At 38.2% G+C, this 24,935-nt stretch overlaps 2 protein-coding genes and 1 long non-coding RNA gene across 3 annotated transcripts; 1 reads left to right on the plus strand and 2 right to left on the minus strand.

The window, feature by feature from the left end:
• Positions 1-1,266: 1,266 nt before the first annotated feature.
• Positions 1,267-2,116, minus strand: LOC147516240 (vacuolar protein sorting-associated protein 28 homolog 1-like). Its single transcript, XM_086588927.1, has one exon. The coding sequence runs from the start codon at positions 2,114-2,116 to the stop codon at positions 1,484-1,486; it is 633 nt and encodes a 210-aa protein (XP_086445053.1). The 3' UTR covers positions 1,267-1,483.
• A 184-nt stretch (positions 2,117-2,300) lies between these two features.
• LOC147516241 (myb-like transcription factor family protein) lies at positions 2,301-24,571 on the plus strand. The gene is made up of 14 exons (XM_086588926.1): positions 2,301-2,491; positions 2,570-2,659; positions 2,728-2,793; positions 2,905-2,964; positions 3,077-3,133; positions 7,192-7,321; positions 12,156-12,223; positions 12,398-12,490; positions 12,587-12,634; positions 20,687-20,857; positions 20,952-21,062; positions 21,247-21,342; positions 22,675-22,746; positions 24,265-24,571. The coding sequence occupies exons 1-14, from the start codon at positions 2,378-2,380 to the stop codon at positions 24,340-24,342; spliced, it is 1,254 nt and encodes a 417-aa protein (XP_086445052.1). The 5' UTR covers positions 2,301-2,377; the 3' UTR covers positions 24,343-24,571.
• On the minus strand, positions 17,327-17,989 carry LOC147516242 (uncharacterized). Its single transcript, XR_015210986.1, has 2 exons — positions 17,854-17,989; positions 17,327-17,527 (listed from the first exon to the last, which is right to left on the minus strand). It is a non-coding gene; the product is annotated as an uncharacterized LOC147516242 (long non-coding RNA).
• Positions 24,572-24,935: the final 364 nt, after the last annotated feature.

Raw genomic sequence — 24,935 nt, forward strand, 5'->3', positions numbered from 1 at the left:
AAAATGCAACCTGCTATCGTCTAGAGCTTCTTGTGACAGCACTTACAGTATCGAATTACTTTTTCCTTCCTCCAAACAGCATCACAGCTTAAAAGGCCAAAAAGAAAATTATAATACGCGACGATCTAAGTGGCTTTCTTCCTATACTGTAGATAGACTAATAGGAGTAAAACAAATTTTTAAAAAAAATAGGAATGTCTAGTTGTTAAACTTGGCCATTTAAGCAAGTTGTTCATAAGGATTTGTGACTATGAGGGGATGAAACATGACATTTACAGGTAGAAATCAGAAAAATACAACAGTTCTGGTTTGGGACTACCTAACAAAGCGGCCATCTTATAAACACTAACGAAATAGAGGAATAATAGGGTGTTCAATAGCGTAGCACTGAAAAACTAAGGTTATCAACAATATCAGAGCGGCATTAATGCAACAGGCTACAGTAGTCAAAGTGTTTGACATTATAATTTGATTTGCAAGACGTAACTGATTAATAACAACGCCCACACACTGAAACCCTATTATCATCAACAAACTACTGCTTATCAAAAACAAGCCAGAAGGATCAATTTTTTCTTTAAAAAATCTCCTGTTTTGAAAAATTATTACAGATTAACGGATACGAGTGCAGAGTGAAAGGAACCTCCACGAGTGATGAAATAATTAACCGGAAGCTAGATAAAAAACTGGTAAGTTACAACAATTTGTTCAAATTGTCTATTCATCTCCAAATACCCACGTATATAAATAAAGACAGACATCTGTATGCAGAGTTCCTTACAGAAAATGCATGATGACCCTAGATTTTAGTTCCCTAAAGATAGGGGGGGAAATGCAATTCTCCTGTAAACTAGAATTCAGAATCCGTAAACAGTGTGAGTCGAGTTTAAAACCATCCTCTCAACCAGCACCAAAGTCCCAAACTAAAGTTTTCTATAGAACAAAACTCTCTCTGAGCATTTGATGAAACCATACTACTGGTCTACTAGTACTAAGATCAATTTTGACACAAGTGGCCCCTTATTCCTTGCACTTCAGAAAATACTGGCCCACAGAGAATATGTCCATTGTTCCAATTTATTGATCATGGAAGTGCCACAACTCAATTCCTCTGCCATCACATTAACAATACGATAAAAAAAATTTGAAAAAGGTCTTTCCCCGTCCAGCTTATATGTTTTTCACCAAGTAAATGATTTCCTTTGGCAACAAAAACATCATCAAACAAAAGCATGGATACTTGCAGAACTAACATAAAAACAAAGATAAACATAAATCACATACCACTTATATACAAAATCAATACAAAGATTCAAACATAACATAATTATCCAAAAGGTGATTTGTCACAACATAGCACTAGTTTCCCATATGTAGTGAAAAGCAATTTTCCACGAGATACAACATACTGTACCACCACAAAATAAACCAACAAAAAGAACACATACCAAGTTTATCAAATGAAAAGCTTACCAACACTCCATCACGATCCAGCATTAGGCAATGCAGCCATAAACAAGTTATAAGACGACTCCAAATCAAAATGAAGCTGCCTAGCTTGCTGATCAGTCAACTCATCCGCAGCTCCCATCCTGGACAGCTTCCCAATCCATTCCTTCATCTTACTCCTCCCCTCAAAATCCACAGGCAATATACTCAACTTATTAAGCGACGCAAATAAATCCGCCAACACCGGATGAACTTGGTCCACCGCAATCATATTCAACTTCAATGTATCCATTGCCGTAATAAAATGCTGAACACATTCCGCCACAATAGCCGCAGACGAATTAGTCCCCACAGTCGTTGCCGCCGCCCTGTGTTCAACCGTCGCGGGCACACCGGATGTCACTAAACGGTTAAACGCCGATGGGCAATCCATTTTATACGTTTCCATAAACCTCTCTACACTGGGCACAATATCTTTTAACGAAGATGTTAAGGTTTTGAATTGGGCAATCAGTTTTAAGCATTCGGGTTCGTACTCTTTCGATGAGATTATGTCGCGTACGTATGCTTTTTCTAGCTTTTCTGTTACTTTAATTATCGCGTATAAATCCGCGAAGTTGTCGTACATTTCACGTTCGCGTTTATCGTTTGATAATTTGACTTCCATTGTGTTTGTTTTTGACTTTTGAGGGATGGAGAAGTGGCTGGGTCACGCGCAGGGGCGTAGAGAATGAAACCTGTTTATTTATGCACTGGAAGATTAGAAAAATATAAAATAGATGGAGAATTCACCCGATCCAGCTTTTTTGATTGTTTTTATGACGACATCTATTTCTTGGATTCTTCTTAACCCGAGCCCGAGCCCGAGCCCGAACCCGAACTATAATAAATAACAACTTCTCCCCGTCATTTGTTATCGCCCTGGAATATGGATGCGAAAGACATTCTAGGTTTACCCAAAATCTCATTCTCCGCGTCACAAGAAAAGAAATCTCGTCCCCAAAAAGATTCTCAAAGAAAACCCGATGGAATTTCAAGAGAGGTAACTTTTTTCTTACTCCAAAAGTTTAACTTTCTTGATTTTTTTACTTATAACTAATTAATTTTGTGTCAATTATAGGTTTATGCACTTACAGGTGGTTTGGCTCCGCTTATGCCATCAATTGACCCGTTGCATTTGAAGCGGAAAGCTTTGCTCGAAAAAGAAAAGGCACGTTTGTTTTTTTCCCTCTCTCCCCTAAATTTTCACCATTATAATAAGGTTTAGATTATTTGCAGATCACGTGGCAATGGCTTCCGTTTACTTCGTCAGCTCGGAAAGATGATTTGCAACTTTACCATTGGGTACTCTCTTTTGCTATAGTTTGTTTGTAATTTTTGTTGATTTATGTAGATTACATTGTTAGGCAACTTTAAGGTGTGTGTTAATTAAGTTTTGTATGATGTTGTTTGTAGGTTAGAGTGGTAAATGGTGTTCCACCAACTGGAGACTATTCTTTTGCCAAGTATAACAAGGTATGTGCAATCATTTTGCAGTATAAACTAATAATAGATTTCGTTTGTTTTGGTTTTCAGCGCAATTATGACTTGTCTTTTCTTGTATTGATTGACATGTTGTTGGTTGCAGTCCGTTGACGTTGTCAAATACACAGAGGAGGAGTATCTTATGTATTTGAATGATCCTGTAGGTACTAATTTGTTTATTTGCATTATTTTTTATTTTATTTTTTAAGTTTTACACCATTTATTTGGTAGATATCTTTTCATAGGTGAAACATTTTGTTTTGATTGTTATTTTTTTTTTAAAATCTCATTGGATGAGTCTATAAAGGCAACTTAATAACTTGGCAAACTCTATTTTTCATCATATAAATAAAAGTGTAGGATATGTAACTGTCAGGCGTAAGGGGGGCGTCTTTGACCAGTCAACATACCCACCGATATGTTGGATGTACATACCACCAAGAAGCTCATACCCAAAAGATACTATTTCTGATTTAAAAAAGTCATCTCCTCTAATCCTAACATCAAAGATCATAGTTTACATGAAACTAGACTTCTTACGACGAGGCCACATTGAATGGTACTCTTACTTCTGACTTCTTACGATCATAATGTGGTTTGTGGAAAGATGTGATTAGAGACAAGTATGGGTTAGACGGAATGGGCTGGTTCACTAAGAAGGTTGGTAGTACATATGGGTGTAGTCTTTGGAAAGGGATCATGAAACATAAAGATTTGGTGGAGAATGAATTATCTTTTAGGTTGGGAAGAGGAAATAGAATTCTTTTTTGTGATGACAGGTGGTGCTCTATAACCCCATTAAAAATCTGCTATAAGGAGTTGTATGCCATATCAGAAAATAAGCATGGTACCGTTGAACAACTTGTATGGGAGAATGGGGTTCAGTCATGGGATCTAAACTTCAGAAGGAATTTGTTTGAAAGAGAGCTGCATTTGATTAGTGAATTCCCAAATTTGCTATGTAATCAAAGAGTAAATGCGAAAAATGATACATGGAAGTGGTTGGGAAAGGTGCAATTGTTCACTTCAAAGTCTTTGTATGAACTGATTGAGGAGAGGAGAATTCAAGCGTTGCATTTGAGTGGTCTGAACTTCCTGTGGAAAAAAGTATGGAACAAAAGAGTCCCAACAAAGGTTTGTTTCTTTGTTTGGGCTCTATGTTGGGGTAGGACTTTGACTGCGGATAATCTAAGAAAGAGGGGTAAGATTCTTGTTAACAGGTGTATAATGTGCATGAAGGATGAGGAAACAATTTAGCATTTATTTTTGGATTGTGAAGTGGCGCAAGTGGTATGGGATTACTTCATGCAGTCTCTCAAGTGTCACAAGGGATTATGGGTAGATTCAATTGTCAGCCACATGGTCAGATTTCAAAGGCGGGTCATCTCCTCTCTTTGATTGTTGCTCACGCAGTCACTTGGTCGTTATGGTTTGAGCGAAATCGTAGAACTTTTGATGACCAGTCTAGGAATGTCCAACAGCTCATAGTTAAATGCAAGCTGCTACTTATGTGGGATTGGGTGTCGTATTTACCGATGTGTAGGGGATTAAAATTGGAGGATCTTGTATTTAGATGGGATGCCGTGATTGAGGCTTAGCTTTTGTATGCTTGTATTTTGGGGTAGTGTGAATCTCTCACACTACATCACTATTATTATTAATAGAATATTGTTTTGCTGATAAAATAAAAAGAATGGTACTCAGATTTGGGCATATGTATAAAATTGTCTTAAATTGAAATAAGAAGATTTTACAATATAGGCATTAAGAAGACAAATTACACCACATTGATTTAACAAAAAGAAACAAGATGAGAGAAATGGGCAAGTCATAAATTGAAAATGATATATAAAGTTACATTACCTCAACATCTTTTCCATTTGAGTCGCTCACAAGAGTTTTAATTAAACTGTTGGTTTCTTTTATGGGCTCTTTTTTGTAAGTTTTCTGTTGATGTTGCTTATAGTTTGAACTGCCTTTCTTATAAACCACCCCGCCTTGCCAAAAATTTCTGCCTAGGCAGCGCCACTGCTGTTGGGGCAGGTCATATGCAGACTTTGAAGTAGGCAAGGCGTTGGTGTGAAAAACCTGCACAAGGAGTGCCTTTGACGGCATAGATAAAATTAAAATGTCACACGCCAAATCTTATTTTCAGTGTTTAGAAAAATCATTTCATATAGCATTCTTTTTTTACAGTTTTAAATTTTGAAGGAATTAACTCAAAACCATTTGGCGGTGAGTGGAGCAGCTGCATGAACTTATACATTAACCTGCTAGGCTTTAAGCTCCTCATGTGGGGTTAAAAATCTCAACATGCCCTCATACATGGGGCGTGACTTGAGCCTAACACGTTGACTTTGAATTTATTGAGTTGCGTGGAGAACTAATGGGATCTTTGGGCCTAATACTAAAATAGCCTGCTCCGCTACCATATTAGACTTTGGAGCATCCAACTCAAGACCATTTGGCAATGAGTGGAGTTCCCAGGAATTTATATATTAACGCGCTATTGATAGAAACTCCCATTGTGATACTATAAATCTCAACATATTGTGTAGAATTATTTTCATCTTGGTGTTCATTGTACAAAATACAATTAGTAGTCTCAAACTAGAAAACCTGGATACCGAGCTCAAAACCAGAGCCCTAAACCGCGAATGTACAAGCCTAGAGGGCCTTGCTTGGGTCAAAGATTCTGTAATATAGCTTGATTAAGCCTCGCCTAGTTACTATCCCTCCACGCACGTATACTTCGTAGACACATACATATGTATTTTCATATGTAACAACAATAGTTGTTAGTAAGCACATCACTACCATCTTGTTAGTTGGAATAGGGTGTGTACTTCTAAGGATTAAGGTGGCATTGGTATAAAGAAGACCCGTTTTATGAATCATGCCCTTTTGAGTAGGTGGTTGTGGAGGTTCGGTATTGAGAGTGAGAGACTGTGAAGGAGAATTATTGTCTCCAGGTATGGTTTGAGTCCTTTTGGGTGGGAGAGCCGGGATGTGACGATCTTCTATGGGTGTGGAGTGTGGAAAGGGATTATGAAAGAAGTGGAGGACTATAGGAAGAATATCTCCTATAAAGTCAATAAAGGGGATAGAGTCAGATTTTGGGAAGATGTTTGGAATGGGGATAGAGCCTTGAGTAGGAATTTTGGGAACTTCTATGCCATGTCAGACAGGAAGAATCAGCCGGTTAGGGATTTCATTGTTATGATAGATGGTACTGCCTAATGGAACATTGATCTCAGACATACGTTCATTGACTGGGAGATTGATGATTTGGCTACTTTGATGGCGAGATTAGGGTATCCGCCTAATATCACTCTCGAAGATGATCAACAGGTTTGGGCCCATGATGCCAAAGGTATATTTACTGTTAGATCTTAATATTCAGCCATCCTTGCTGCCTCACCTAACCAACCTCATATCCTATCATACCTTGGAGTTTCATTTGGAGGGCTAAAATTCCATCTAGGGTTTCTTTCTTCATTTGGTGTTCGGTTTTGGGTAGAATTTTAACCATTGACAATCTTCGGAAAATGAAAATGATTATTGTTAATTTCTGCCCTTTTTGCTATGATTCAGGAGAATCCGTTGCTCATACTCTTATTCTTTACCTTTTTTCTTATCCATTTGGAACTATTTTATTCAATCTCTTGGGTGTGTCCTCGATCTGTTTGTGATATTTTGATGATGTGGTCTAGACTATGGTCTCCCACCCACATTAAGAGAAAGTTGTGGAGTATCGTTCCCTTTGCGATATTATGGGGTATATGGTTGGAAAGAAACCGGAGACATTTCGAGGATAGAAGCCTTGACGTTGCACATTTGATTCTTTACATCAAAGGATTGCTTTTCGTTTGGTGTAAGCGGTGGAAGGAGTTCAAGGAGATACCATTTGGGTCCTTTGCTTTTTCTTGGGAGGATATCATCCAAGATGTTTAATCACTGTTGTATTTATGCTTTTCCTTGTTGTTGTCTTTTATTTTTCGGTTCTTAGTAGGATATCTCATCCTATATTGTAATTATCTTTTATATAGTTTATATATATATATTGATCATTTACCTCTTCAAAAAAAATAAAATAATAGTTGTTAGTAAGATGATGTTCACTATATCGCTTTGTTACTTGCAATAGTTTTAATTTCACATCTCCACTTTGTGTATGAATTGGACTAATTATCCACACCATTTTTCTTTTCTGTTTAGGCGTGGACAAAGGAAGAAACAGATCAATTGTTTGATTTGTGTGAACGGTTCGATCTCCGTTTTATTGTGATAGCTGACAGGTTCCAATCATCTCGACGCGTGGAAGAACTGAAGAGTCGTTATTATGCTGGTATCCATCTACTTCTTGCATCATTATCTTTCTGTTTGTTGTTTCGTTGGTCGTTTGTGCTTTAAACTTGTTATTTGTAGAGTAGGTTTGAAAGGTTCATTGCTAAAAACTTGGTCTTTTGTATTTTCAAAGTGGATGTATCTTCTATATAATGGATTAGGGGAGTTTTGAGGGTGAATCAAATGCTTTTTGAACTCTGACTGGGGGTGGAGATTTTCTCCGAATGACGCATTAAAAAGGCAACAGCATGGTGTGTAAATAAAAATTATGGTAGAGGGTATAGACAAAAGAGGCATAGAGGAAATGTACATAATCGGATGGAGAGAATTAAGTGTATTTTGTTGTGGTGGAGTGACAAGCTTTGGATTGCCGAAGCCTAGAAGGAAGAATAGTAGTGTCTTAGATTATTCTCATTCTATTTAGCATTTGTTTACTTGTAAAACTCTTTTACTTTGAGAGCAAACAACTTTTATCCCAAGGCATACGTTATGTCTATGTAAAGAGGCTTGTGGCTTGTGCATTGCATATCTGGTACTTATAGTTCAGCATTTTCATTCTGGTAAATGTAACTTTTATGTCCATTTTAATTATGATATTATTTCTGTCAGCTTTTTGGTAGAAACATAATATTCAAATTAGTTGTTGATGCTCATCATCTTCAGATTGGAGAGCGCATTATTTTTTCAGCGCTGCGTCCAGAGACCAAAGTTCTTGGTTTTTCATGTCCAATATCATCAAGGAAAATAGGAAATGGACTCGGTGTCTACAGATAATTGAAAATTGACCTCTTCAATGGGTTGAAATCTACTCAAGTCCTTACAAAATCTAGGCTGGACTTGATTACTTTAGGTGATTCGAGACCAAAGATTTAAGTTTGTTGTCCAATATGTACAACTTATGGGGATGTATTGAGTATATCACCTTAGATGGAATGACGAGCGGCTGTTTTTCAATACCTGTCAGGATAAATCGATTTCATAGTTTTCCTCTTTCAATATTGGGGCAAAACATTAGCCCGACACTCTCAATGTGGGTGCGCTCCGAAAGGTCGAAGGAGGAATGGATTAGGGTATTAGAGGAAGGAGAGACTATACCAATGTTCTGGTTCCCTACATACCCGGAGAGAGATTCGGGATCAAGTCTCTTTTAACATAGTTTTGGAGGCTATAGAAGCCTTCGTATTTATAATGTCTTCATGCCTTGGCGGCCAAGAAAGAGATTATGGAAGATTTCCCTCTTAGTAGAATCCTAGTATAATTCTACTTCTAAAGTAGGATAATCTTCTAAGATTTCCGTAGATCCCTTTCTATCCTCGCGCAAGATTTTACTTGGTTGGCATTAGGGTTTCCAGCTTTCGTAGATCAGGCTACTGGATCCTAGTTGGACTTGCCTCGTACGGTTTGGCCCAAAACTGCTACACTAGTTATGGCTGATTCGGATGGATCCATGGACCCATGAACATGGGTGATCCGGATGGGTCCCTAGACACAGGTGATTCGGATGGATCCATGGATATAGTCAATTCGGATAGATCCATAAACACGCCCAAAACCGACCCAAAGATGATACTGGCGAGACTAATGCGGCCCAAAGCATTTTTGATAATCTTTCAGGTGGTCTACACCCGGGTCTACACGTATTATAAGATGGAAATATAATGTGGGGTACACACATCGCCCCTACTTCAACACAATAAATGAATATGAAATTAATGTGTTGAGGAAGTAAAATATCAAAAATTTCGAAAGGGATGTTGAAATGGAAAATTGCAAAAGAATGTCGAGAAAAGCTTGAAATGAAATGAGGAAATGTTCTTGAATAAATGGAATGAGCTTGATTAAAAGATTGGCATGACCAAAAAGTAGGTAAGGGTTTACCAAAAAAAGGGTCGTAACTTTAAAGTAGCTTGACCAAAAAGCGAGAGTTAACATTAAAGTAGAAAAAATAGTATAAGTAAATGGTGGGAAATAATAAAAATAGAAGTGAAATAATTCGTTTGAATTTCCCACCAAATTTTTGACTTTGATGCAATAAGTGAAGCTACTACCTCAAATATAAGTAAGAATATAACAATGGATAGTAAATGCAACTAGTTTGCTAAAACAAAAATAAGGACAAGTAAACTTCTTCCTTACATTTAGTAACTTTAGTATTGGAGTTCTCAATACTAAAGAAAAAAAAATTGTGAGGCTTTGATAAAGACAAAAAGAAGAGATGAAGAAAAAGAGACATCACTTATGTAAGTCTCTTTTTTTTTATTTTTTATTTTATGTATATAGGTACAAAAACATGTACAAAAGCACACACGCAAATTACTATCATATATCCATGTATGTAATGGAGGAGTTTGAGTGCTAAAATATCCTGACCCGGTTTTAAAATGACCTGGCCCGGCTTTAAAGCAATTGGGAGATTGGTTCAGGTGGTTTTTCAACTGGGTTAGGCTGGTTTTTTGTCGGTTCAGGCTATTTTGATCCATCTCAAACATTTTCTAACCTGGTTCGAATGCCTTTTTCCAGACCGGTTCTGGCTGTTTAAAGGCTGGTTCAGCACATTTCCTTTTGTGGCCAGGCCAAAACCAAAACGTTTGTGGCCGGATCAGGACGTTTATGGCCAGATCATGTCATTTTAAGGCCAAGTCAGAACGTTTATGGCCGGGTCAGATTGCTTTAAGGCCGAGTCAGGTCATTTTAAGGCCGGATATTTTAGCACTTAAACTCTTACATTATTTACCATATATGGAAATATGATAGTAATTTGCGTGTGTGTTTTGTATATATATTTGTATCTATATACATGAAGAAAATACAAAAAAGGAGACTTACATGAGTGGTTTCTCTTCTTCACCTCTTCTTGTCTTTATCAAAGCCCCATCATTTTCTTTACCATCTTTTTCTGTAGTGTTGAGAACTCCAATTCTCTCTCTCTTTGGTCAAATGTAACGAATAAGTTTACTTATCTTTTTTGTTTTAGCAAACTAGGTGTATTTACTACCCATTGTTATTATGTTACCTATATTTGAGATAGGTAGCTTCACTTATTGGGCCAAAGTCAAAAAGTTTGTGAGAAATTCAAACCATTATTTCACTTATATTTTCCACCATTTACTTCTACTTACTTTTTCTATTTTAAAGTAAGTCCCTCATTTTGGTCAAATGACTATAAAGTTGAGTCCCTCTTTTTGGTAAACCCTTACCTATTTTTTGTCCAACCAATCTTTTATTTAAACTCAATTCCATTTATTCAAGAAAGAAAATTTCCTCGTTTCATTTCATTTCATTTCAAGCTTTTTCTTAATAGTCTTTCGCAATTTTCCATTTCGAAGTGCACTTTGAAATTTTTGATATTTTACTTATGTAACACATCAACTTTATATTCATTAATTAATATGTTGAAGAGGGGGCAATGCGTGTACCCCACATTATATTTCCATCTTAGAATACTTGTGGACCAAAATTGCTTTGGGCCGCATTGGTCTTGCTAGTATCATCTTTGGGTTGGTTTTGAGCTTGTTTATGGATCCATTTGGATCACTTGTGTCCACGAATCCATCCAGATCGCCTATGTCCATGGATCCATCCGGATCACTTGTGTCTAGGGACCCATCCGGATCACCCATGTTCATGGATCCATCCGGATCAGTCATGATTGGTGTAGCGGTTTTGGGCCAAACCCTTTATGAGGCAAGTCCAACTAGGAACCAGTAGCCTGATCTGTGGAAGCTGGAAACCCTAATACTAGCCAAATAAGATCTTGCACGAGGATAAAAAGGGATCTATAGAAATCTTGGAGGATTATCCTACTTTAGAAGTAGGATCAATCTAGGATTCTACTAAGCGAAATTTTCCATAATTTGTTTCTTGGCCGGCAAGGCAGGAAGACATTATAAATACAGAGGCTTTGACTTCTACAACCTTCAGAACTACGTTAAAAGGACTTGATCCCGGATCTCTCTGGGTATGTAGGCAACCGCAATCTCTCCTTCCTCTAAAACCCTAATCCCTTCCTCCTTCGACCTTTCGAAGCGCACCCACATTGAGAGTGTCAGGCTAACTCCTCCGCCCCCCCCCCCCTCCCCCCCTAAATAAAAATAAAAATAAAAATAAATCTTTCTTCCTATCTCAAACCATCTAATCATCTGTATGGTTATAATGAGTTTTGCATTGCGTCTTTATACAAGTAGCCTAAAATTAACTTTCCCGATTTCGATAATTTAAAATGCCAAATTTTTTGAATCGCAATGTTCCTTTGGCTCTTGACCGGAGCTTGAAATTGGTGGTGAGCAGAAAATTTTGAAAAACAGAAAATTGTTATTTTCTTGGTTGCAACCGTGTTGCAGGCCCGCTGTATTGTACCGAAGGCATCACTTGTGTGGGTACGGGTCATCAATGGCGTAACTACGAGTCACTGCTAATTGCGGTATTTTGATGCAAGCAACCAAAAATACATTGTTGAAGCGTGTTTAGACACCAACTACTATATATATATATATATATGTCTAACCTTGCGAAAACTAGTGTTCAATTTTGAACGTTTATCTAACGGTCCAGAATTTTCTGATTTCATAATAACATTTGATTAGGTTAGACATATTTGAATGAGCCGAAATTTGGTAGGCATGTTATTCATGGTGGGGAGATCATATCTACAAAATATCATCCCTTATTTCAACTGGTAGGATGAGATATGGCCTTGTACGTTTTGGGAGTGGCTCGGGAGTGGTTCTAATGGGAGTGGCTCTATCCCTCCCCATATATATATAATGAAAACTTGTCTACAATGCGTGAAATTCAGTCCACATTGCTAAATGTCCTTTTTTTCCCTCTCCCTGCAGTTTCTCGGGCTATTACAGCTGCTAGAGCTCCTACATCTGGTGATGTTTCTGGGAACCATCTTCTTAAGGTTTGACGAGATTCTGAAGTCTGAACTACTTTTAGTTTTGTTGTTTTCGATTTCTATTACCTTTGTATTGGTGTTTCGACATATTATCTTTTTACCTCAGTGAAGTTTGGTCACCCTACAATGGGACTTTTGTTTACTGATCAACTTGTTTTTGTTTTTTTTTATATTGTATAGGAACCTTACAATATTCATCAAGAGATTGAGCGCAAGCGTGCATTATCAATGGTTCTTTCTCAGACAAAGCAACAAGAACGTAAGGATGCTGAGGTCTGAGATCCTAATCTGCATCTCTTAATTCTGTCTGTGGCTCGTTGAGCTTATACATTTTCCTGAAATTTTTTTACTTCCTTTTTGTTCTCTCAGGTACTTGCTGAAGCAAAAAGAATAACTGAATCACGTGTGATTGCTAAGGTAAACATGTTGTTCTGTTAATAATTGGTACCCTTGGTAGTTATGTTGTGTGTTCTTGGGAAGTTGTGCTCATGCTACTACAGCCAAGTTTTTTAAGCGGGCTACATAGGCGATATAGGCTGTATTTGAAGTAGCCCAGTTCTGATTATGTGATTCTGATTCAAACATGTCTCAAATGTAGTTCTAGTGAATGTCATTTGTTTGTTCCAATATTAAATATCCATTTATATTATTTTTCAGCAGCGTGTTATTAGCTTAGAGCGTATAAGAGGGCTTTATGGATCCAAGATATCTTGTCTGAAGATCTTGACTTGGGTGGAGTGGGTGAGGGAAGTTGTTGCCCAAATAGTCTATCATAAATAAGTTACGATAAATGACTATGAATCATCCGTGGGGGGGGGGGGTTAACCTTATTTAAAGTCGTTCCCAATTTTGCGTTTTCTCATTTTTAATTCCTAAAGGTGAAGAGAGTTGGAAAATTTTGACACGCATTAACCACCAAAAATGATTTTTAGGTTAATTTGGGGAGTGGTGAAGAGAGTTGGAAAATTCATTGGGTGAGGTGAGATTGACTTTTTGTTTTGAATGATAGTCAAGTCAACCCCATGGGCCACATGCATTAGGCGAGCCCCATATAATTTAGTTGGTCCAATTTGAGTTGTTTTAATTAGTAGCAACCACGTGTCTTAATTTAATGGGCTTTGCTTGGTTGTTAGTTAGTATAAATAAGGGCTTGTAATTAGGGTTTTCTAGTAGTGGTTTTGTTTGAGAAATTATGAGATTCATTAAAAAGGTGATTTTTAGGCTTCTTTAATTATTTCAATTAGAATATCGATTTTATAACAATTGTTGATTCAGCCAATTGTTTAATCTGCGTTAAGGTTAGTTGTGGGAAAATATGGGGCAGATGTGGAAGCATTGAAAATGCCGAGGGGGGTTATGGTAAAACATTGTGGAAGGAATAGTAAAGGATTGAAAGGAGTGCTTTAAGGGTGCTCTTTTTCAGTTGGAAGATGGATATACTACTTTTTGGCATGACATAATCGGTAGGGAGAGGCCATAATGTAATAAATGTCCTGCAATCTATGGCATAAGGAATTGAGTGTAAGGGAGTAGGAGAATTGAGTCCGGACAGAGGACTGGTTTCATCGAGTGGGTGTCAATCTAGTTTTTTGAAGAGGGATACTAGGGAAGGAAAGAACAAACTTGCTAAGGAACTTAAGAGATTGACTTCGTCTATTAATTACAGTGACGAGAATTCTGATAGTAGTATTTTGAGAGGGAAAGCTAAAGTGAACTCATGAATTATAAAATCCTATGTTGGAATGTGAGAGGTTTGGGGAGAGACCAGAAAGGAATTCGAGAGAAAGTGTGGTATTTCTTCAGGAGACTAAGATGGAAAAGATTATTACTAGCATTCTGGTTGCGGATATTTGGGGGATTTTGGATGTTGGGTGGCATTTTCTTCCTTATATTAGGACTTCTTGAAGGGTGTGTATTTTGTGGGATAGTAGTAAAGTTCAGGTGTTTGAACACGCGATTGGGTCTTTCACTGTTACTATTCGTTGTCAATTTTGGGGTGAGCAGTTGCACAAAGTGATTACTGGGGTGTATGGGATTTCAGGTGGAGGGGATTTGACTAAATTCTAGGCAGAGTTAGATGATACTTTTGCTTTTAGTAGTGGTTTTCCGTGGTGCATTGCAGGTGACTTCAATGTGATGAGGTTCTCAAGCAATAGGAAAGGTGGGTGTAGGATTGACACCAACATGAGGCTGTTTGATGAGTTTGTTGGTTGGTGTGAGTTGTTGGATATTCTTCTCAAAGGCGGTCGGTATATTTGGTCTGATAGGCATGACGACCTGACATTATCTAAGCTTGATCGTTTTCTTGTGAACATAAACTGGGAGGAGAGTTGGCCTAGACTCTCCCAATCTCTGTTGCATGGGTACGCCTTAATTTCCTCTGTATCGCGTACCCGTGTCGTGCGGACATGGATATGGACACGGACGCCCTAATTCTCAGATCTCGCCGTGTCCAAATCGTCGTATCCGTGTCCAAACCAGACACTCCGTCCCGTACCCATGCAACACAGCTCCCAATCTATTGTTTTTAGTCCAGCTTCTGACCATCATCCTATTTAGATTGTGGTTCGTAGAGACTGATAGCGAGTGTGGTTCGTAGAGACTTTTTCCATTTAGATTGGAATTAATGTGGTTTGACGATCTTGGTTTTGAGGAGAGTATCAAGGAATGGTGGACTTCATTTTCTTTCGAAGGCAGACCGAGGGTGATTTTTTCTAAAAAATTGAAAGCTTTAAAAGAAAAAATTAAGGTGTGGAACAGGGAGGTTTTTGGAAGGATGGACAGATGGAAAGATGAAGTTCTTACTGATATTAGGGAGCTTGACCTCAAAGAGGAGATTGATTCTCTTTTGGATGAGGAAAAAAATTTAAGGGAAGATCTTAGAGCTGACTTTGTACGTTCTACAAGGAGAGGAAATCTTTTGGAGACAAAAGGCCAAGATTAGAGCGACAATTGAAAATGAAAAATGTACAAATTTTTTCCACCAGATGGCTAAGGCTAGGAATAGAGTGAACTACTTGGAAAGTTTATGGATTGAAGGCAGAGATGTGAGGAGAGGAAAACCTCAGAGATGGTATTGTGAATTTTTATACTAGACTATATTATGAGTCTTCAAATGTTAGACCTTTTGTGGATGCCATACCTCTTGATGGTATCTTTGGATTGGACAAGGAGATGCTAGAAAACCCATTTGGAGAGGAAGAGATTTGGGAGGCCATTGAGAGTTTGGCAGGAGATAGAGCCCCTGGGCTTGATGGGTTTCTCATTGAGTTCTATAAGAGGTGTTGGGAGACCATTCGTGTTGATTTCATGAGTATGGTCAAGGATTTTTTTGACACCGGCTTCTTAGTGCACCATCTAAATAACACTTTCATTGCGTTAATTCCCAAAGTGACTGATGCCGACGATATAAATGATTTGAGGCCTATAAGTCTGGTTGGGAGTGCTTACAAGATTATTTCCAAGTCTATGGCCCTAAGGCTTAAGAAGATTATGCACAAAGTGATATCTAAGGAACAAGGAGCGTTTATTCATGATAGGCAAATTCTAGACGGTATCCTTATTGCGAATGAGGCAATTGATGATAGACGAAGATGTGATAGCTCTGGAGTCGTGTGTAAAATAGATTTAACCAAGGCTTATGACCATGTTAACTGGAAGTTTTTGGATTATATTTTGAGGACGGGTTTTGGAGTGAAGTGGAGAAAATGGGTTCGGAAATGTATTTCTACAGTGTCTTTTTTTGTACTTGTTAATGGTTCTCCAGTTGGTTTTTTAAGAGTTCTAAAGGGATAAGGCAGGGAGATCCGATTTCCTCTCTTCTTTTTATCGTGGTTGTGGAAGTCTTAGGTAGGATGATTTCTAGAGCGAATTCCTTGGGGGTTCTTGATGGCTTTCGTGTTGGGCATGACAGGGTTCGCATCTCTCACCTCCAGTTTGATGATGATACTTTAGTTTTCTTGGGACCTCATCAAATTAGATGGTTGAGAGACATCCTTTGTTATTTTAAGGCTGTGTCGGGGCTGCCAGGTGAACTTGGCTAAGAGTAAGATTTATGGTGTAGGCAATGTTTATGGTCTCAATGATTTAGCTACGGTTTTGGGGTGTCAAGCTGATTCCTTCCCCTGTACTTATTTGGGGTTGCCTCTTAGAGCAAATTCACGGTCTAAATTCATTTGGGACCCGGTCATTGAAAAAGTTCAGAAGAAATTGGCAAGTTGGAAGTGTAGATATTTATCAAAAGGGGGGCGGTTAGTCCTCATTAAAAGCACCCTGACTAGTCTCTCTGTCTATTTTATGTCTCTTTTCGTCATTTTCAAAAGTGTTGCGAATAGGATTGAAGAAATTATGAGGAACTTTCTTTGGGATGATTTGGACGAGCAACGTCACTATGACTTGGTTAGGTGGGAGTTGTGTTGTTTGGCTAAAGAACGGGGGTTTAGGTCTTCGAGACATGAGCAGTTTTAATTAAGCTTTGTTTGGTAAGTGGTTGTGGCGATTTGGAGAGAAACGTCAGAGTTTGTGGAGAAGAGTGATTGTGTCCCGCTTCGGGAAAACTCATTTCGGATGGGATAGTGGTTCGGTTTGTATCTCTTATGGTTGTGGGGTTTGGAGAGGATTCTTTAATGTTTTCCTATGTTTCTGAAAGGTGTCTGGTATAAGTTAGGGCTTGGTGACAAGATTCTGTTTTGGGAAGATAGTTGGTTAGAGGGAGGTTCACTTGCTAACGGTTATCCTTGTTGTTTGGCTTGTCTAGCTTCAAAGGTAAACCGGTTACAGATTGCATGGTTAGAACTAAGGTTGGCATATCGTGGAATCTAGGTCTTCACAGAGCTCTGAATGATTGGGAGATCGATGCGTTAGCTTCTCTTATGGCTAGGTTTGGTGCGCTACCTTCTGTGATGCAAAACTGTGATAAGAGAGTGTGGTACCCGAGCAAGAAAGGTATTTTATCTGTTAAGTCTTTTTATTTCAGCATGCCTACTTGGTCAAATTCTCATAATCGTTGTGCTCCTATTCCCTCTTTTCCCAGTCTAGTCATATGGGGAGCTAAAGTCCCCACCAAGATTTTTTTCTTTGCTTGGACAGTCTCCTTAGAGCGTATTCTTACCATTGACAATCTTCGGAAGCGTAAAAAAATTATTATTAACTATTGTCAATTGTGTAGGAAAGATGGTGAATCTGTAAATCATGTTTTGTTGAGGTGTTCTTTTTCTTGGAACATTTGGTCTTCTTTCTAGTTAGAGTCTTGTTTTTATTGGGTGAGTCATGGGCGAGTGGTGGATTTGTTGAAGGGTTGGGGTCATAGTCCTTTTAGTAGGGGTGGAATTCGAGCTAATCGAGCTGAGTTTCACTATGATTGGCGAGGCTCGTTTAATTAAACAAACTGCTTAAGCTTGACTCATATATTAAACGAGCCGAGCCCGAGTCGAGCTTACACTAGCCGAGTCCGAGTAGCTCGGCTATTTTACATTGTGATGATGGTATTTGAGCTTATCGAGCCGAGTTTCATCCTACTCATTTATTAAGCAAGCTATAATATAGGCTCAAGCTTGGCTCATTTAATTAAATGAACGAGCTTGAGCCGAGCTTAAACTAGCCAAGCCTGAGCTACTCGGCTCAAATTCCACCCCTACCTTTTACCTCATCAGGCAATCGTCTTTGGAGCTTATTACCATTTGCTATTTTGTGGGGTATTTGGATTGAGCGAAATCATCGACACTTTGAAGGTGTTTCCGCATCTAAGTAGGAACTTATCATATCTATTAAGGCTTTATTATTTTAGTGGTCTAAGATTTTTAAAGAGTTTAGGGGTATCATTTGAGTATTTTGTGGTGAGATGGGATAGGCTTTTGTATTTAGAAGTAAAATAATTTGTAGTTCTCGGGTTAGCCTCCTGTGGCTATGTTTTTAGTTTTATTTTGTTTCTTTGTAATAGTAGGCTTTCTCAACCTACTTTCTTTTCACTTTTAATGAGATTTCAACTTTACCGAAAAAAAAAAAAAAAAAAATCTATGGCATAGTTCCTCATAGGAGTGCCAAGATAGCGAATTATTTGGTTAGAGGTTAGACCAGTGTGGTGTGGGAGGTGGTTTTTAGGAGGTTCAATGATTGAGAGGTGCATCTCTTTACCGATCTTACCTATCTTCTATTTAGTTGGACAAATATTTGGCGAGGAAAAGGAGAGGTTTTGGATTTTGGATCAGAATAATGTGTTTGTGGTGAAATAGTTCGATCAAGTCTTGGCCAAGCAACAAGCCTTGAAGCTATTATTACAAGAGCATGAGATCATTCCTATTGAATTTGAGTAAATTTGGTTCCTTTCAAGTTACTTTCTTCACATGGTCGTCAAACCATTGATAAGCTGGTGGTTTAGAGTTTGTCGACGGTCTCTGTTTTTATTTATTTATTTATTTTCCTTCCGTAACACTTAGAATTGTAGAGGATGTCAATCACATGCCTTTTAGATGTCCATTAGCTAGAGGTTTTTCTGGTAGTCAAGGAGCAGCCAAAGGAAGGTACTTTCGGGAAAATCCATGTGAATAAGGAATGAAATCTTCTTCTTGAAAGATGAAGGAAGTGTAAACTGTTCGAACGGCCGGTACTTAGCAACAGAAGTAGGAGGAGATCTAGCTAATCTGTCTATGTTGCTCCCTCTCAGGAAAGAGATGAAAGTCAGGTTTTTAACCGATTTAGGATCAACTTCAAATCCAATAGAAGGACTTCTAGGTTCAGACAAGGTTGCTCTGCTTCGCAATCAGTGTTTCAAGTGTCAATCCCAAGCTCTCCAACGGCAGCATTCCAAGCAACCCTAACCAGCAGCAAAGCGCTTCCTCTAAGGCAAAGTAAGCACCGTAGATAGTGTAAGCAAGCAAGGGGGTAAAGCGGTAAGCAAAGATCAATTGAGAATATAAGGATAGGTTGTACGCTATGAATCACGAGTTATGGGTTATGGGAGGGCCCAATCATAGTTTGATCCATTGGGCTTTGCAGTGGTAGAACCTGGTAAACCTAAGAGGAGACTTTTTCTTCCTTCATGAAGTTGTGGGGCTCCTTCAAATGCTATTAGGGAGGCTCTCTTCCACTGTCTTTATCAAACACCAATTAGTTAGCTGGTCATTATCAAAAAGAAAAAAAAAATGTAGCTAGAAGGCCATCTTCCAAAAGCAATTTATTGGGTGCTATCAAAGAAGCGGAATCAGAGGATTTTCGAGCCTTTTGATTGAAGTCGAAGAGACCTTTTACCTTGTTTGATTGGTCTCTCGGCCCTTCTTTGAAATTTGGGATAGTATGTAAGTGGGATACCATTTTTTTGCGATCTAATTTTTGTTGTTTTGGTGGTATTAGGATGCTAGCTGCTCAGTTTTAGCATCTTGCTATGGTAGAGTGGTAGACCTATCAGTAACTGGCAACTCTAATTATGGGTGAAATATACATTTTGTTGATAAAAAACAAAGTGTATTTTAGAGCATCTTTAGGAGTGATATCAACCTAGCACCAAACACCAAATTTCCAACAATTTGGTGTTTTTTCAACTTCAAGAGAGCTACATGTTGATGAAAACACAAAAAAAAACACCAAACCAAATCACATGGTTCCAGGTTTGATGCTGTATCAAATCACTCACGCGGTTTTCCTAAAACCGCGCGGTTGGGTTTTCCCAACACCGCATGGGCTTGGGCTTCTAATTGGGCTTATATGGCGCGGTTTTGTGAAAACCGCGCCAGAGATTGGGAAAGAAAAAAAAGAAAAAAGTTTATGAGCGATGCATGGTGCGGTTTTCTCAAAACCGCGTAGGCTTGGGCCTGTCAGTTGGGCTTTAGTGGCGCAGTTTTGAAAAAACCGCGTGGGCTATATGGCGCGGTTTATCCAAAACCGCGTAGTTTGATGTCGAAAATTTGATGTTACTCCTAAAGTTGCTTGGTGTTTTTTTGGTTCAAAATTTTGGTGTTTTTTTGGTTCAAAATTTTGGTGTTTTTTTGGTAGCTCTCCTAAAGATGCTCTTAGTGATGAAATTTTCATCCATAACTGTAACTGTTAAAAGAATGATCATCTTTGGGCATTGTTACCTTAATGCATGCTAAGCGCACCTCAAATCTTTGCCACCTTTTTTGTTTCTCTCGTTGTGGTGGTCTTTGTGCCTGATCAGGCTGTCTTTATTAAGCATATATTTGGTAGAGATCTATCTGTATTTCTTGAGCTCTTCTCTGTAAATTTTCTGGGAGGAGCTCATACTTTCGGGAGGAGGTTGTACATATGTGGTTCCACTGGGATTTTATATATTTGACTGAATTCTTTTTGTTGCTTTTACTGTACGTCCTATATTATTTGATTTTTCGGTTACATGCAGTGGAAAATGTATCCGACTTACTTGAGGAGTGGGCCAATTATCAATTCCCTCACCTGGTCATCTTGCATTTCTGTTTTGCCATTTGTAAGTTGGATAATCAGTCATTCATTTTCTTGCAGGCTGCAGAGGAAGCTGAGTTAGCTGCATGCTTAAGTGATGCTCATGAAAACAATGAAAGGATTCTTATCTCTGTTGACTCTGTTTCACCCACTTCCATTTCTCAATTTCCAATTGGAGCTGTTCCACCTCCAGCTCCTGATAGTTCCGTGATTCCTAGTACGCTTCGCATGGTAAATCAGACTCTCTTGCTATTCCCTGCTATAAAGAAAAACTCATTTGGTGAAGTTACTTTTTACATAACCAACTGATGGATACAATTTTCAGCTTCGAGTATTCTTAAGGTCAAATGCACTTGAACAAATGGTGCAAGCTGCAAGCTCTTCTGCTGGACTTCGGACCATCAAGCGGGTTGATCAGACTTTGCAAGATCTTCAGGTTTGTTTTTGCAATTTAAAATCAATGAAGGTTGTGTGTGTGTGTGCTTGTGATTAATATTTCAATTGATTGTTCATTCTAGTAGCATATGTAAACAGTATATCTGCACTTGAGTACCTCATTGACAGATTGTTATGGTTTTTCTTGTAGTATGCTATTTGTTTAATTGTTTTATCCCTCTCAGGTGAATCTAAAACCTAAGGTTCCAACTGTAGCTGTTTGTCAAGAGCATCTTGAGCTACGGAAAGAAATACTGACCCTGCTTAATCTCCAAAAACAGGTTCTTCCTTAGTTCAGTTGCACTTATTATTCTAGCTTTAATAGTCATTATAAAGAATCTGGACGCTGGAGGAAATAATTCTAACTTTAAGAATTTTTAGGTTGTGTTTGATTGGGGCCTTGGCACTAAACACTGTAAAAGCAAATGAAAACCGTGAAAATAATGTAAAGCAACTACATCAAAATGAAATGCAGTGAGTTTGCAACTCAAATAATCTTAGTACGTATTAGAACCAAAAAATAACAAATTAATAGTAACAACCAAGTAAACAACAAATAATAATAGTAGTGTATCACGTTATTGGGCTATAAGCCCTCTTTTCCTCAAAAAGACAGAAGGGTAAGATTTTATAAACCACATTGTTAAGGGGGGTTTTTGGTTAAGATGACATCACTATGTGGAAAAAAATATTTTGTTTAAAATGGGTCGTTTGGCCATATGGCGGGGTTTGGGGGATGTGCAGTCGTTTGGCTATAATCCCTCTTTTCGTAAAAAAGACGGAAGGGAAAGATTTTATAATCCACATCCTTGGGAGGATTTTCGGTTTAGGTAGCATCCCTATGTGGAAAATTTTTATTTAAAATTGGGTCGTTTGGCCATATGACGGAGTTTGGGGGATTTTGGACATTGTATGTTGCATCAACTCTAGAATGCAAACCGCCACATGGTAGCGTCTTTTAGTCTGGTGTTACAGTATTGGCATTGCAGTAATGTTGCACTTGACTTTCACTCGTACATCGTTGCTCAGTGCACTGGACTTTTCCAGGGAAAAACAGAGCAGCCAGGTCAACTGATGTGAACACGTGACACTTTTTGTTTTGAAAATAGAAAATGGAGTCCAATACGATCCACGAGTTGCCAACTAATCCCCCACCCTAACCCTAAGTACAAGCACAATCATAGTCCAAATGGATCTTCCAGGAGCCTAGAAATCAGCGTCATATTATTTTTGGTTTCATTTGTCATTTTAAAACAAAGATAATGGCTTTTGAGTTAAGGGACATGGACACTTCATATTCTTCAAAAAAAAAATAGATTTGTCCATTTTAATATTTTCAAGGAGATGATAAGTGTGTTGTATTTGGTATTGATGTGATTGAGGTCCTCTGTTGGTTTGCAACATAGTAGATTAAGTTGGTCAAGCTTACTGACCCTTTGTCTTTTCTTTTATTATTAATTTTTTTTTAATTCCTGGAAAAGTATGCAGCATAAAATCTAAAATGAAACTGAGAATGAGATGGGTTTATTATAGCTGTAAGATTATTCGCTCTTCGTAAGAATTTGTTTTAACCTGTGTTCTTGAATCTTAACTTCCTTTTATACTTATTCTAGCTGCAATATAAGGAGGCAGAAGCGTCAACTCACCGTGAAGGTTCTTACACAGAAACACCAAGCACTCCAAAGGTTAGTACTTAACTACTTGTTGTCTCGCTGTCCATGTATATGTTATCTTTCTTTGCACACATCTATAAATTGGTTCCAAAAAATTTTGGGCAGCGATCATACCAGGTCGGGGAGCAAGATTGGTCATTTACTCCGGACTCTATTTGTTTTGGAGATAATATGATTGTTTCACACCGAATTTGGAAATCTTGCTTTCGTTTTCAATCCATTGATCCCTACCATTTATTGTTTCAAAATGGGATTCAGGAGAAAGAGTTGGCAAAAGGGATCAGAAACGCCAGGTGTACACTACCTCTCCTGTTACTGCCTTGCCTTGCTTAGGATGCAAGTGCTGGGATGACAAAGGATGAGTTAAGGGGAGCCAACCTAGTTAGGAATAGGATGCTTTAGTTTCTGTACAGATGCCTACTGCCCCCTCTCTTGGATGCATTCCCCCTCCTATTTTTGCCAATGTAATTTTTTCTTGTCAATTAAAACAAAAGGAGAGCCCCGTCAGGCTATATTGCAGATACAAGTCTTGTGTGATGCTTAATGTTTTCATTGCCTTGATTCAACCTTTAATTAAGCCACTGATACGATATATTAGACTGAACTGTGCAAAGGAAGCCTGACTTCTTAATCGCGCATGTTTCTGTGCACACGCGTGGGATAGGTGGGGGTTGATATTTGGTGGAAACGATCTTCCCACCATGGAGGTCAGCATCGCCAAAATTTATTTTGGATATTTTTCAGCTTGTCAAAAGAACTTTACAAAATTGAAATTTGGGATTGTCCCATAAATTTGAGTATTGAAGGTGGCATGACAAGGTTAGATATTTCAAACTAGCTTATTTTTGGTGAGGCTGATCTCCATGGTGGGAAGATCACTCTTACCAAAAATCAGCACCAAGTCTTTCTGTGTTGTGCCCCATGACGTATGCCATTTCCATGTCTTACTGACCTCACCCTAGATACAACATGGTGTGGACATTGTGGTAGTGGTGAAGTCCAAGCTCAAGAGTGCACATGCAATAGGCGTCCCCCTTTTTTAAGTTGCTTTGGTTTTGTTTTATTTTAATTAATTAATTAGTTGTAGCCACGTGGCATATTCTTAATTGTTTTTCTTTGTTGTCAAGGTAAAACCGTAGTTATAAATAAGGGCTTGTAATTAGGTTTAGGGAGAGTTGACGTTTAAGAGTTAGTGAGAGATTAGAATTAAGAGAACAATCGCTAGGGTTCTTGAATATTTTCTATTTAGGTGTGGATTTTAATGAATCGTTGCTTCCACCAATTGATTATCCGCATTACAACATATATGCATTGAAGTTCATATTTTGTTTAGCGGTTGCACATTTTCTGCTGCGTGCCATTTAAACTACTGCGTGCGGTGTAAGTACCGCTACCTTATATGCATAAATATAGCTACTTTTGTTTCTTTTACCCATTTCAGCCTTTGCCGTGTGTTGCATATTGATTTCATACTAAGAAAAACAAAATAAAAAATGTATTGTATTTATTCTTTTAACCCTGTTTTTGCAGGCCCCTGGAAGATTTTTAGATCCCCCGCCATCCCCGCCACAGTCTAAAAGGGCTCGAAAACTAAAGGCCTCTGATTGATAAGTATATAGGTAGAAACAGGAGAAACTTCTCCAGTAACCTTATGGAGTTTGTCATACCGTCCTTGATTTTTGAAGAATTGGGTACGAATGCAACTTGTGTTGCTCAAGTGTATTAATTCGGCAATTACTGTGTAAAGAAAGAAACTAAGAAAGGGAATATTATTTAAGCTGAAAAAGGTCAATGCCGTTATTATTTGTTAGGGAAAGCTATAAACACAGTTGCAAAATTTCTACTTCAAACTATATGACGTCGGGCATTCATTATCTCTGATGACAAAGATAGGTTATATTCATGATTATCAAATGAAATTTCAAAAGCCTGCTCTCTGACTTAGAAAAAATATTCAATTCAATCAAGAGTCAAGACGTTGATTCTGTTTGTAGATCTACGTATCTGTAACGTTCTGCGTTTGGAGGTAAAACAAAGGAAAATCTCCGTATTATTTAATCTAATGGATTCTAGTTTTGTGTAGGTCGGTGCCGCAATAAGTGGATCGGAAGATAAACACTCGGATAGTTAACTCACATATTTCCCTCACCAAAAAAAAAAAAAACATTTTATGATCCACTTATTAATTCTTGGTGTGGAGC

Source organism: Coptis chinensis, chromosome 2 (assembly GCF_015680905.1).
Source record: "Coptis chinensis isolate HL-2020 chromosome 2, ASM1568090v1, whole genome shotgun sequence".
In the NCBI taxonomy this organism is placed as follows: Eukaryota; Viridiplantae; Streptophyta; class Magnoliopsida; order Ranunculales; family Ranunculaceae; genus Coptis; species Coptis chinensis.

Coding starts and splice junctions, on each gene's coding strand:
- LOC147516240 (XM_086588927.1), bottom strand. CDS start 2,116: ATGGAAGTCAAATTATCAAACGATAAACGCGAACGTGAAATGTACGAC.
- LOC147516241 (XM_086588926.1), top strand. CDS start 2,378: ATGGATGCGAAAGACATTCTAGGTTTACCCAAAATCTCATTCTCCGCG. Junction 7,322..12,155: donor GAAGAGTCGTTATTATGCTG/GTATCCATCTAC, acceptor CTCTCCCTGCAG/TTTCTCGGGCTATTACAGCT. Junction 12,635..20,686: donor AATCACGTGTGATTGCTAAG/GTAAACATGTTG, acceptor ATTTTCTTGCAG/GCTGCAGAGGAAGCTGAGTT.